The following is a 14930-nucleotide window of genomic DNA, read 5'->3' as shown; positions in this document are numbered from 1 at the left end:
ATACAGTAATATGTAACCATAAATTTATTTAAGAACCAGAAATGAATCTTAATTATTTCTTTTACACTTTGGCAATGTGGGTTCATAGCAGCATTATTACTACTATTAATAAACAGTTTTTATTCAAAGAGATAGTAATATATGCACATAGTAGTAAAAACATAAACTATATAAAAAGACAAGCCACAAAAATAAGTCCCTCTACATAAAGGCGAGATTAGATTTCTTGGATGTCCTTTCAGAATGTTATCGTTGAAATTAAGTATCTCTTAAGAGAGCGCGCGCACACACAAACCCCCAAAGTTCTAAACCTTGTTGTTGCATTTAATACTCTAGCTTAGAGATTTTTCCGTATAAGCACATTAAGATCTGCCTCATTTATTCATTCATTCATTCAATCAATCATTTATTGATACCTCATTCTTTTTCAGTTGCACTGTATTCTATTACTAACCTTGCTGCATATACTCCACTGTGAGTGTTCAAATACATCTATCTTTAGGAGTGAAACTGCCTGGTCAAAGGGCGTATACATTTACTTGAAAACATACCATCAAGAGGCCCTTCAAAGAAGTTGTACCAATTTATACTATCAATAGTGTTTGATAGTACAGATTTCCCCCTCACTCTTACTCATGCTGTGTAGTTTCATATTTTATCTTTGCCAGCCTACTAAGGTGAAAAACTGTGTCTTGTTCTCCTTCCTATTTCTTTTATTATAAGCTAAGCACCTTTTAATATATTTACACATAATTTCATTTCTTTTTCTGTGGACTACTTTTTACTGTCTCATGCCTATTTTTTCTCTCCAGTTATTGGACTTTTATTGATTTACTTGATATATTAACAGAGTTCACCTTTTCTCACACTTATTCTTTGCCTGTCTAAAAAACGTTTTCCCCAATTTTTTGTTTGTTTTGCTTAACTTTCTTTTCTTCTCCCAAGCAGAAATCTATAATTTTTACACATTCAAATTTATCACGTTTCCCTTATGACTTATGCCTTGTTTAGAAAGTCTTTCTCCACTTTAAAATTAGAAAAAACAAATTCTCAAATATTTTTTTCTAGTTCCATAGTTTTAACTATATTTTTTTGGTCCAATTGAAATTTATTTTGGTGAAGAGGCAGCATTATTAACTTTTTATTCCAAATAGCTAGCTAGCTGTCCCCATACCATATATTACATAATCAATATTTCCCCCACTGATTCAAATGCTGACTTTATTATGTATCAGAAGTTACACAAGTCTGGATCTATTTCTGGATTCTGTTCTGTTCCACTGATTTATCTGTCTATCCATAAGCCAGAACCAAACTGTCTTAATTACAACTGTCTTATATTTTAATATCTAGTTGTGTCAGAACTCCCCCTGCCCTACTCTTCTTTTGCAATTTTCAAAACATTCTTGCATGTTTATTTTTCAGTATCAACTTTTGAACAAGCCTACCCAGTCAAAAAAAAATTTTAAAAAAACAACAACAATTTGCTGGCATTTTAATTTAATTATAGATCAGTTTGGAGAGAAATGACATGTTTATAAAATTCTTGTTAAAGGTCACAGTTTGTCCCTCAGTTTAAGTTTTCTTCCCATCAGCTCTATATATTTCTTGTTTTTGTTGCTGCAATATGGAATCTTTCCTTCCAGTATGGGTTTTAAGTGGCTGTTGTTTATACTGTGACTTCATCTAGATGAGCAGGGATGATTTTGATTTCTCATTGTACAACTAACTATATACTTTATCTTTTGATCAGTTACATTGACTAGGTCTTTCAAAATGTTAAATAATAGTAGAACGGGGAGTCAACCTTGTTTTGTTTCTAACTTCAATGGAATACATAGTTTTTTGTAAGGAAGGTTACCTTTTACACGTTTTATTCAAAATAAAAAAATTAGGAAGTTGCCAGAATTTTAAGACTGTATTATTTTACAGTTATTAGGTTGGTGCAAAACTAATTGTGGTTTAAAAGGTTAAAAATAATTGCAAAAACTGCAATTACTTTTGCACCAACCTAATCATTTAGCTCATCAAAACAAAAAATGCAGTACCATATTCTTCAGTTGTGAAGACAGTGCTAACCTTACTAGATGAACTTACTGTCCTAACAAGTTAAATAAGTCCCAAGAGAACAACTATAATGGAATCACCTCACTCAGCAAGCTCTCTAATTAAGTGCTAGCAGAACTAAATCCTGTCAAAATAAGGTCTGTTTGGAGATGATTTTAAGTTTCTTAAGAGGAAGTTTATCTCAAAGGTTATAAGATATGTGAGTTTTAGCACTTGATCAAGAATTTCGGTGACATCACTTTTATGGCACAGTATTTCTTACCATCATTTTTATCACAGGAAGACTGCTGAAATACTCACGTAATTGCACTACAGCACTCTCCCCATTGGTTGCAATGTAGTGCAGCGTTTGTTCCCCATAGTAGGAAGCTCCTGTCTTGTCAACTTCTGTACTGGCTATTACCAACACAGCAGTAGCTGTAACAGGAAAATCTTTAATTAGATTTAAAACACAAATTAACCTAATGGCGATTAAAAAAAAAATACATGAAAAAATGTAACAGAGCCATGTAAGTTTTCATTACATAAGCATTGGTACTTTTTTTCCTATACACACAGGAATACAGGAATACAAGTCTAAATCAATACTTGATTAACAAATGAGGGATAAAATATATTTATCATACCTTTTTTGTTCCATAGCATTGTAACTTTATCTGCCTTAAAGAAACTTTTATTGGCTAAAGCTGCATGAGGTCCATCAAAGTTGGGGTACTGATATAATCTAACAAATGAAGGTGCACCCTTACTTCCTGGAACATAGACGGCCACCTAAGATACATAGATGTAAATCGTTATTTAATTTCCTGAAGTATTTAATCTAAGATGGACTTTTTTTTTTACAGTCACTAAAGACTAAAAAAAAGTTTAATCTCATAATATTCCACATGAGCAGACAAAAACATAGCTGATTACCTTGTATGGTTGGGGTCCAGGTGATAACACAAAATCATTAATTTTTTGCAAATGCAATTTATTTGTAATTGTATCTAAAAAAAAGTAAATGGTTTTAGATTAATGAGAGAAGTTAATAGTATTATGTTAAATTCTGAATGTGTTATAAAAGGTTAATATAACTATACACTAATACTGCTCATTGTAGCCTCATGTAGGTGAGAAAGAGCAACATACTGGGAAAAGCACGGGCTGGAAGCAAAACAGACCTACACTTCAATTCCTACTCAGTCACTTCCTAGCTGCGTGACCCTGGGCAAGTAATGGGATTATATACCTAACTCCCAGTGATTGATTTTTAAGAGCACAGTGCCAGACACATAGTAGGTATTCAATAAATGCCTGTTCTCTTCAACCTCTGAAATAAAGCCCATTAGATGGGAAAGAGGACTCTAGCCTGCTACTGCAGAATGTGGATATGGAAGTTCTGTAACTAATTACATGATAATGAAGATCACAACACGAGTAAAAATGGTTGCTATTTATTGAGTGCTAACTCTGCGCCAGGCAGTCAGAACCCATGTTATAAACAATACTGCTCCCCTCGTTAATGGGATCAAGAGCTATTACTCTTTCTTTTTTTCAAAGTCAGAGATCCATAGCTGTTCAAAGCAGCATACCAAACTGCCCAAATAGCAGTTTCCCTCCTTTGGCCATGCTCACAAAGAGGCAAGTAAGATAAGCAAGTAAGCGAGCACAAAATCAATGGGGCAGAAATGAGTCTCAAAACCAGGAAAACGAAGTGTATGGCTATAATGATTGAATAATACTTCAAATCAGCCTGTATGCCATCTTTGGTACATGTGAACAGAGTTATGAACTCCTATTCTTCTTTAATATACTCAAAAGTGTACAGTCATTAATGGGCTAAGAACAAAAGGAACTGCCAAACTTTTTCTTTCAATCATTTTCAGTAATCATGTTATTGGTATTGTCATTCTCAGAACACTGTGTGGTTAATGTGGAACAAAGCAAATGAGTAATTATGTGAATGTGATATTCTCAAACTCTCACCCCTGGTATCCGAGAGAACCAGGTTTCTGGTGTCGGCAAAAGGCAATAGAGATAAGATAAAAAAACAAAAACAAAAAAAAAAGGCCTAGAGGGTGGCCCGGTGGCTCAGGCGGTTAGAGCTCCATGCTCCTAACTCCAAAGGCTGCTGGTTTGATTCCCACATGGGCCAATGGGCTCTCAACCACAAGGTTGCCAGTTCAATTCCTCCAGTCCCGCAAGGGATGGTGGGCTCCGCCCCCTGCAACTAAGATTGAACACAGCACCTTGAGCTGAGTTGCCTCCCGGATGGCTCAGTTGGTTGGAGCCTGGGCTCTCAACCACAAGGTTGCCAGTTCAATTCCTCGAGTCCCGCAAGGGATGGTGGGCAGCGCCCCCTGCAACTAAGATGAAACACGGCACCTTGAGCTGAGCTGCCGCTGAGCTCCCGAATGGCTCAGTTGGTTGGAGTGCGTCTTCTCAACCACAAGGTTGCCAGTTCGATTCCTCGAGTCCCGCAAGGGATGGTGGGCAGCGCCCCCTGCAACTAAGATTGAACATGGCACCTTGAGCTGAGCTGCCGTTGAGCTCCCGAATGACTCAGTTGGTTGGAGTGCATCCTCTCAACCACAAGGTTGCCAGTTCGACTCCCACAAGGGATGGTGGGCTGCGCCCCCTGCAACTAGCAACGGCAACTGGACCTGGAGCTGAGCTGCGCCCTCCACAACTAAAACTGAAAGGACAACAACTTGAAGCTGAATGGCACCCTCCACAACTAAGATTGAAAGGCCAACAACTTGACTTGGAAGAAAAAAAGAAAGTCCTGGAAGTACACACTATTCCCCAATAAAGTCCTGTTCCCCTTCTCCAATAAAATCTTTAAAAAAAAAAAAAAAAAAGGCCTAGAAACAATGATTAACCCAGTAGCAATAAGAACCTCCTACACCCAGACTGTAGTCTCTAAATGCCATTTCTCACTAAAAGGAATCAGAGTATCTTGAAGAATTGGCTGATTCTAGGTGTACAGTGGAAAATATACAAGATAATCCTAGAACACCTTCGGTTACCATATAGCAAAGAAGTCATTAAAGACTAATTGACCACGGCTAGGATAATTTGAGCATCAATAAGAATAATAATTGCAATGGATTGAAACATATCATATACGTTTAAATCTACAGTTCATGATAATGGGGGTGTAGGGAAAAGGGGGGTGGTTGCAATGAAGATTGCTAGAGAAAGAACTCATCATATTAAAAGTGATAAAGGAAAAGAATATTATCCTGCCTTTCCTATGTAAATGGTACCACTAGGTAACCAAACAGTAGATGGGGGAATTTCTCTTTGTAGAAGTAGTACACCTAATAAACGAGAGGGGAGGAGGGTAATCAGAATATCACCAATTTGCAACCACTCATGAAATAATGGATCTAGGCAGTGAACATTAATGTCAGCTAATCCTAAAAACTTAAAGACAGTAAGACAGTATGTGCTTCATGATAAAAGAATTGAATACTGGCTCATGATACAGCCTTGCCCTCATCTTCCCAAAAAAGAACTTGAAGCTGACCAATTCTAGATTCAAATTAGCTACTAACAGAGGACAGATGAACGTTTTAAATTATAAGATGGAATACAATAGCAAAATTCAAACCATGAGAAGATGTATCGGATAAGTAACCTTGTTTAACTAATAAACTGCAAGGGGAGGAGATGGAGAGGTAACCTATAGCTTAAAAAAAAACTTAAAAGATGTTATCAATCAATTGCAAAGTGAGGAATTTGTTTTGGATCCTGAGTTTTTTTGTTGTTTTTTTAATTTTTATTTATTTATTTAAGTGTGTTTCTCCAGGACCCATCAGCTCCAAGTCAAGTAGTTGTTTCAATCTACTTGTGGAGGGTGCAGCTCACAGTGGCCCATGCAGGGATCGAACTGGCAACCTCATTAAGAGCTCGCGCTCTAACCAATTGAGCTACTGGCCATCCCCTGGATCCTGAATTTTAAAAAAATATATAATGTTTGCAATTATTAGGAATTTAAACACTGGACAGGTAATTTATAATCTGTGATAATGGTCTTCTGTCTAAATTTAAAAAATTAAAGAGTCCTAACCTTCAGAGATACTGAAATATTTACAGGTAAAATTATATGATCTTTAGAATTTGCTATAGCAGAATAAGAGAGATGGAAGATAGGTGGACGAAGTAGGATCGGTTTGATGGTTATTGGGACTAGGTGTCTACTTTTGTGTTTGAAATTCTACACAGTAAAACATCAAAAAATTTGTATCACAGAATTTCAATAGCAAATAAATTCAGAAAGAGATATTTAAATGTTTTAATTTAACAGAAATTATTAGATACTAAAAAGTTATAAAAGAAAATCTTCGTGTTATAAAATTTCACTAGCATTTAGATTGACAAGTTATTCAAATGAATTAATATAACAATTATTTATATTATATATTAACATATAGCAATGTATTAATATTGAGTATTTTGGAAAATTCTATGTTTATAGTAAATAATAAAATTATTTCATAAATCTTTCCATACTGAAATTGTTGTTTTCAAAGAAGTGAACTTCATTGCTAACATTTCGGGCACAAATAATTTCATCGTCTGACCAGGATGGACACCTACATTGAAAGAAAGAATATAAAAAAACATGTAGACAGATTGCAACATCACATGTTATCATGTAAAAGTTTGCGATATTGTTTACTATTTAAGGAACAATACTTATAATATGATGTTAAGTCAATTACTAATAGTTTTAGTTACCACATGTAATAAGAAAAATAGTGTTCTTTTTCAATCAAATACTAAACAAAAGATCAAGTGTTTATTACATTCCTACATACAAAATCCTCAGATCTAGATTTTGATCTGACAAGTTACATTCTAAACCAATACCAAAGAAATAAACATTATACAATGAAGATATTTAAAATATTTTCTAAATAATTAATATTTAAAGCATTTATTTACCAATTTTGCCCTTTTTTCTGGATGAAAGACTTTAAACATGTCCCAGTTTTCACATCATAAAGTTGTAGGTTGGGAGTCCCAGCTGTGCCATCTTTAGAAGCTGCAATAAAAACAATATTTTCTTTTTACAATAATTGTCTCCTAACACTAGTAAAAAAATTTTCATTCTTTGAAAAAATTTGAACAAGATCATAAACTATCAAGTGTGAGAGTTGCTTTAAATCAACTTTCCCCATTAGCTTTAATTATGGATTTAATTTCCCATTCCTAAAGCCATGACAATATGGCAGCTGTCTGAGCAAAAGTTCAGCATTTCTGAAATGAGTTAATTACTACAGATTTTAAGAATACTTAAGAGATTTCTTGTTTATCAAGTTAGACATGGTTTGCTGTTAAATGGATTAATTTGTCTTACTATGAAAGCTTGTATGTATAAGACACACACACACATGCACACAGTTATATGAAACCACTCAAGATTCTCAGCTGCTTTTCAATTTCCCTTTTATTTGGAAAAATAAGATTATTAGAGTCCATGCCTACGAGAAGAACTCAGGTTTATAACCCAACAAGGAATAATGATCATATATTTACTCAACAATATCCACACATAATTTGAAAATGTTTCTTCAAATAAACCCTTATGTCAATCCCCAATATTTTATTACTCATTTATGAAGCACAGCTATATAAAATGTTCATATAATGTATTATTATATCTCTAAATGTGTTAGAAAATGACACACCATTTCCAATTCTTTGCCATAACATACACATTTTTTAGATGTTGTGTCTACTGTACTTCCTCTTTCATTTATGATGATTATTTAAAATGTTTTTTATTTTAAAGGTTATTATTACTCTTAATATTTGAGATCTTCTCTATTCAGTGGTTATTTACTTTCTAAATTTTGGCTTTTTCTTTTCCTCTAGCTCATGATGGGTCTTTTCACTTACTATACTTTGAAATTATTTCAAGTCCATTGTATTTGGGGAATACAAGATTCATTGTCGGTTTAAAATATTCACACACTATTTACTATCATAAAGATTAGAATACTTTCCTACAAGGTTGTAAACTCTTTTCTCCCACTGAATTGAACTGGTCCTGTTCGAATGTTGTTATAATTGGAAAATACTTACTAGTGTAAGGCTGCCACGTTGCCAGGACAGTGTTTTTTGGCGAGAACTCAAGGCAAACTGCCTTTGGGAGGTCGAAGGAGTGCAGCAGTCCCTTGTTAGTGACATTGAAAATATTTATTCTGGTTTCAAAAGAAATTACTTCAGCAACGGAATACAGTTTTACAATAGCCAGCACTACCCGAGACATTCATACCCCTTTTTAAATACAGATCACTCATATGTGTTCATTTTTCATGAAAATCAATTTTCGGTTAGTTCTAGAAAATACCCAATAAACACCTTAATGAAAAAAAAACAGTGTACATTTTACCAAAAGGCCCCTAGATAAGGCTGGTGTTGAGAAATAATATCAAATTAGTAGAAAGACACAAAAGATAATTCTACCTTCAGCTGAAAAGGAAACAATAGGCTTTTAAGTGAACAGAGCTAACCTACAGAAAAGCTGAGGTATATCAAACCAGAGAAAAGAGGTGCTAAAACAAAAGTATATTTTAAAATTTGAGTAAATGGAAGCTGTAGTAGCTGAGGAAGTCAGCAAAGAGACTTTTGATGTCTATTAAAATCTCAGACGCAGTCTCCAAAAGATGGAACTGTAAGAATCATTGTGGTATGATAATAACAAAATCACAATTGTATAATAAAAGCAATTTCCATTGTTTTGGATGCTTGCTATGTACCATGGTCTAACCACTTTACGTACATTTTCTGATTTAATCCTCACAACAGTCCTATAAGATAGGCATCATCACCTCCATTTTACAAATGGTGAAACTGAGGCTCAGAAAAATGAAATGATTTGATGATTTACCCAAGATCATATTATGGATAAATGCCAGAGTCAAGCTTTAAAACTAGCTTGGCTGACTTGCTCTTATGTACTCTTTGGGGTTAAAGAAAAAAAAGATATTCCATCTTATTCCAAAAATTGCTTAAACTTACTTTGTTCTACTAAAGTTTGAGGACACTGGGTTAGGATAAGCAGAAATTGGTAACAAATGATTACTGCAGACTGTTTTAACACACACACACACACACACACACACACACACACGAGATTTTTTTACAACTTACTGTAAATTACACACTTTAGAATTACATGAAGTTTTCTTTTTTGTTTTTGATAACTTTTAAGAGTTACTGTTAGTTTAACGAAGGGTACTTATTTTAATTTAAAAAACCACATATTTAATGAAAAATCAATTAAAGTTTCTGGCTTAGTTAACTATGAACTCAGCAAAGATCACAATCAATACATTACAACTGTTTCTCTTGCCCCAGGAACATTACATATCATTGTGGCTACAGCACGTTAAGGAAATAAATGCTAGAACCAGGTATAGAAAACACGTATTAAAAAGATACAGCATTTGCGGACATATTAGAAGGATTCAGAGTTGAATCCAATAGATAGCCAAGTGGGGATATGAATAAAGTATACAAAATAATTAATAATAATTGCCAAGGTAAAAACAGACTTACTCAACAAATCTTAGCTAGTAGAACAGAGATACCTCAAAAAGGTAAGAGGCAATGAAAAGAAGTATGGCATGTCCCATTAGACAGTAAATTTCTATTAACTCGTTACTCAAATAGTATAAACTAAAATATGGATTTTAAAAAATAAAACCCAAATACCCACAATAGGTTACCCTCCACACATACACACACACACAAAAAGAAAATTTGAGTACATCCTTTCTTTTCGGCTGAGATTAAGATAGTCAACATGGATAAGCCCCAATATGATTATATACTTAGTAATTTAAGAGTAGTAGTTTATTGGTTGGATTTAATAACTTAAAAATATAAAATAAAACAATATATTTAACCATAAAAGCCAATCTGCCAGCTATTTATAGTCACAAAGTAAATCAATTCAATGTAATCTTTTTAGCACTAATTTTAAAAAAATCATGTGTTTGATCCAATCTGACCTGATAGTTGAAAGACTTCAGAATACATTACCACAGTAGGTGAAAAACATTGGGTAAAAACAACAATAAAAATAACTTTAAATCAAGCAACAAATATTCGGGCATTTTCCTAGTTCTGTGAAATGAAATGTTATAGTGACTATGGAAAAATTAACAAGGACTGGATTTCTTGATGAGCATTTAATCAAAACTTATTTTTTTGCAGACCAATTGTGTAATATGGTTATTTTATGTAAAATACGCTATACTAAACATACTTTTGAATAACTTGCAGATACTTAGATGATATACTTTTATATACAATAAAACTAATAACTGTAGATAACTGTTATTAGTTTAACAGCAAAGATATAAAGTATTTAAATCCAAAGTATACAAGCAAAGAATTATTCTCTAAATGTTAGTGCAGAACTTAAGTAACCCTAACCAATAACTTAGAACACTATTTAAAACAACCTCTCAGCTTCTTCAGCATTAAATTAATGCCCTTTATCATATATTACTTTTTAATTCGAAGTAACTAAATAATTCAAACAAGTCATGGCACATACACAGAAACTAACAACTTTGGAAACTATGTTGGACATAATACCTAACTGCATCATGACATTAAAAGATGAACTTTATTAATAAGACCCAAATACATATTCAAACAATGCCAGTTATGCTTTAAACTCGTGACATACATAAACTGTTACATAAATGGACACTAACTTTTCTCCGTTGCCCCAGGCAAACAAGGTCCCATCCTTACTAAAGGTATAGACTTTGCAATTTTTCCCAGATTCCCTGAAAAGGACAAGAAAAAAAAGTTTAAATTAATAAGCATTAATACTTCTCTAAAAATCCACAATTTTACTACAATTTAATGACTAAGAACTTACATAAATTTTAGAAAATAATTCAAAATATTTTAGTCTACCAAAATACTTTCTCTCTTAAAATGCAACTACTGGAAAGTAAACTAGAAATTGATTTTATGTCAACAGATCAATCTTAAGAAAGAAAAACAGCCCTTTGGGTGAATATCTAGTATGTGTGACAACCCAAAAACGGAAGTGAATGAATGTGCAAGTTACCAGCCTTCAGCCTGGGTACTGAGAGGGCTGAAGGATTTCAAAATGGATACTTTGTGAAGAATGACCCAAACCATCTGCATAACAAAACAATGGTGGCCAAGAAGTGTTCCTGGATTTGAAGGGCAAACACCTTCCATCAGTTTCTCATGTGTAGACAGAATGTGTAACAAGAGGATCTTCCCATTAAATAATTATGCAGATGCAGGATTCTGTATAAAACAGACGTGAAAATCGGACTTCTTGGCAATATTCTATCAAATGATCAAAACTCTAAGTACTGTTTCTCTGAATTGGAGATAACAACTAATGAAGACCCAAACAGAAATGTGTATGTGTGTACATGTAGTGTCCATATGTATAGTTACAACATTAGATCAGAACTTCATGGCTAATAAATATTTGAATTATTAAATAACAGTGCTTGAGAACTGACCAGTAACCCCTCTTAGACTAGATACTTGCTATCTTTGCATTAATTCATCTGAAGATGACATTTGTGTTTCTGCAATCACGCAATAATGGTGGCTTATACTCAGTTTCTGGTTACTGCAATATTATTATTCTCCTCATATTTGGTTGGTGCAAAAGTAACTGTGGTTTAAAAGGTTAAAAATAATTGCAAAAACCGCAATTATTTTGCACCACCCTAATAATAAACAGCTTTGAGCAAAATGTCCTCCACCCTATACTTGTGCAACTCATGGTGGTTGTTTTTTTGATTAAAAAAAAAAAAATTTTTTTTTTTAATTGGGGAATATTGGGGAACAGTGTGTTTCTCCAGGGCCCATCAGTTCCAAGTCATTGTCTTTCAATCTAATTGTGGAGGGCACAGCTCAGCTCCAAGTCCAGTCGCCATTTTCAATCTTAGTTGCAGGAGGCACAGCCCACCATTCCATGCAGCAATTGAACTGGCAACCTTGTTGTTGAGAGCTCACGCTCTAACCAACTGAGCCATCCGGCTGCCCCAACTCATTTTTGAACCTTAAAGCAGAACTTTACAATTATCATATTAAATTCCACCCAGGTTTTGGCTCATTATTCCAGCCTACTGAGATCTATTTACATCTTGATTTTCTCTTTTAAAACATTAGTCATTCCCCCGGAAAATAAACAAATAAATAAATAAAATAAAACAATAGTCATTTTTTACAGATTTATGGACTGTATACATTATAAAACATTATCGTAAGCTATCATCTAAATAAATTATACGAGTGTTGAATGAGCTCTGGACAAGATCCACTAGTCCGTGTCTCAAACTAAAATCAACTTACTAATCAGCTGATTTCACAGCTCTTAACCAATGACAACTCTGTCATTATCGTCATCCAACCAAAAGACGTTGTCATTTCTCAGTACTTTGTTAAAATCATGTTCATAGTTCTATTCTGATGTGTATGGAAATTCTACTCAGAAAGGAAATGAGATAAGCTTAACACAATTTGTTCTTAGCAAGCTCATTTTGATTCTAATAATCACCCCTTTATCGCAATGATTTTAAATTGTCCTTTCAGTAACTCATTCTAGAATTGTGTTTAAGATTGAGGGTAAGCTGACTAGACTATAGTATCCAGAATTTAATTCTTTTCTTATTCTTGGCAATGGGAAGTTTTGTCTATTTCCTTGTGGTACAATCTTTTAAATAAAATATTTCAAATATAGACAAAAATAGACAAAAAGAATAAGCCACCTATGAACCCATCACCAAGCTTAAATAATTATTAACTCATGGCCAAATTTGTTTAATCTACTCCCTTCTTTTAATTTAATGCCAGAATATTTTAGAGCAAAACCAGATGGTATATCATTTTATTCTCTACTTCAGTATGCATCTCTAACTGATGAGGACATTTTAAAAAAACAATCACCACTGTGCCACTTCATTTCAAAAAATTAACAATAATTCCTTACTATCTTTTAATACCCAGTACTTGGATGTGTGGGTTTTTAAAAGCTCCCCGCGTCATTCTAATGTACAGCCAAGTATGAGAACCATTCATCTAAAAGCTTGATTAGAACCAGTTTTTGTTTTAGTTTTTTTTAAATCTTCATAGATGGTAAGTACCATGTAGCTCCTACTGCCAACTCACCAGGAGACACAGAATGAATGTCTCCTTGTTCTACTCTTAGTGATGCTTAGATTGCACTGGACTCGTTATGTGCCTCCTCAGAGTCCCTGGGCCTCCCTGTCCCACGTGTCAGCTATCAGTGAAGAGGCCTGGCTACCTCATCTCCCACCACCACTGTTGTCTCAGACTCTCCAGGAGTGAGGACCCCATTTCAGCATGGCTCCCACTATGCCTACCGCAGTAGCAGGAAGAAGCTCTGGCATTCAGATTCAACCCGAACAGACCAAGATACACTGTGGCAGAACATAAATATCTTACCCTTCTTCTCCACCACAGATTGTTTGGAGACACAGTGGTTCCATATAGCCTCTCTGAGACATTCTGCATCAGCCAGCAACCTGGAGCCTGGCTGTATTCCAGGAATCTACGGGCAGCTCAGTGCATCTCATGTTATATTCACTTTCATTTCTTTGCCTCATTCCCTTGTCTCTTCTTTCTTACTGTCTTGGGATTGCATACCTCAATGAAGTGCAGCACAAAAGCTTTGACACACTTCTTGTTTTCTAGAGCAGTACTTTTCAAACATTAATGTACATACAAATCCCCTGAGTGTCTGGTTAATATTCTGATTCTGGTTAGAGACTGAGATGCTACATTCTGCGCTGGCTCAAGGTGATCCCAGTATGGCCCACACCTCCTGTAACAAGGTTTTAGAGAACTGGGTCTAATAAGAAATTGGTCCATAGAGTCAGGTGACGTCAGCCTGATTATAGAGCTCCCTACCAACAGTCCACCCCCAGTTTCAGTAGCTTCTGATGAGCATTAGCCTAGGTCAGTGCTTCTCCAAGTGGGGTCCTCAGACTCAGAGCATTAGCATCACCTGGGAATTTGTTCAAAATTCCAATTCTTGGGCCCACCCCAGATTTAATGAATCAGAAAATCTGGGGAGAAAACAGCAACCTGTGTTTTAAAAAGCTCTCAGATGATTGTGACGCATGCTAAAGTTTGAGAACCACTGATACCTGTCTTCTTGAGGATCATAAAATAAGGATTATCTAGTCCGGGGGTGTCCAAACTTTTTTCAACGTTTTTCACCAAGGCCCATATGTGGTAAAATACACAAACAGCCGGGCCACTCACTCGAGGTGAAGTACGTATTGCCTCACCTGATTTATTGAAGTAAACTAAATATATTTTTGGAATTTGCTGCGGGCCAATTAACAATGGATTGCGGGCCGCAGTTTGGACACCCCTGGTCTAGTGCCATCATTCCTTCTCTTTTGTTAACTGGAATTCTATAAAATAGCTTTCCTCACCAACAATTTGGTTACTTTGAAAAAGTCTGTATGGGAAAGGCAAGATAAATGCTGATTCCTCCCTTTTCTTGATGAATTTTCAAGGAAATGACCAAGGACTACATCAACCTTTAATAGTGACCAATAAAATTTAGAAGAAGGGGGACTTTGGGGGGAGTGTTTATAAACTTGCTATATCTTAATCCTTTTATTCATAATTCTTTCTAATGCTCAGACTTTCCCAATAAGCTGGTGTGAACTCTTCAAGTTGACTCCTGTGATTCCTTAACAAAACTCTGTTAGTCTTTTATAGCTTCCTTGTTTGCTGCCACCACATGTCTGTCTCTAGCTCAACTTGTACATTTTCTGTCCCAGACCTGGAATCGACCACTTCTCTAAGAAACTGGT

General features: G+C 34.8%; 1 protein-coding gene across 2 annotated transcripts in view; it reads right to left on the bottom strand.

Annotated features, from left to right (window-relative positions):
- The window catches only part of EIF2A (eukaryotic translation initiation factor 2A), a 37362-nt gene that overhangs the window by 12226 nt on the left and 10206 nt on the right, over positions 1-14930 (bottom strand). For both annotated transcript variants that reach the window (XM_033129131.1, XM_033129138.1), the window contains exons 3-9: positions 10794-10868; positions 8146-8264; positions 7003-7102; positions 6568-6650; positions 2983-3056; positions 2694-2838; positions 2368-2484 (exon numbers count right to left, since the gene is read on the bottom strand). In XM_033129131.1, the coding sequence (XP_032985022.1) occupies positions 2368-2484; positions 2694-2838; positions 2983-3056; positions 6568-6650; positions 7003-7102; positions 8146-8264; positions 10794-10868 (713 nt within the window). The remainder of the gene's footprint in view (positions 1-2367; positions 2485-2693; positions 2839-2982; positions 3057-6567; positions 6651-7002; positions 7103-8145; positions 8265-10793; positions 10869-14930) is intronic.

The sequence above is a fragment of the Rhinolophus ferrumequinum genome, chromosome 2 (assembly GCF_004115265.2).
Source record: "Rhinolophus ferrumequinum isolate MPI-CBG mRhiFer1 chromosome 2, mRhiFer1_v1.p, whole genome shotgun sequence".
NCBI classification, from domain to species: Eukaryota; Metazoa; Chordata; class Mammalia; order Chiroptera; family Rhinolophidae; genus Rhinolophus; species Rhinolophus ferrumequinum.
This window is presented reverse-complemented; position numbering and strand designations above follow the sequence as displayed.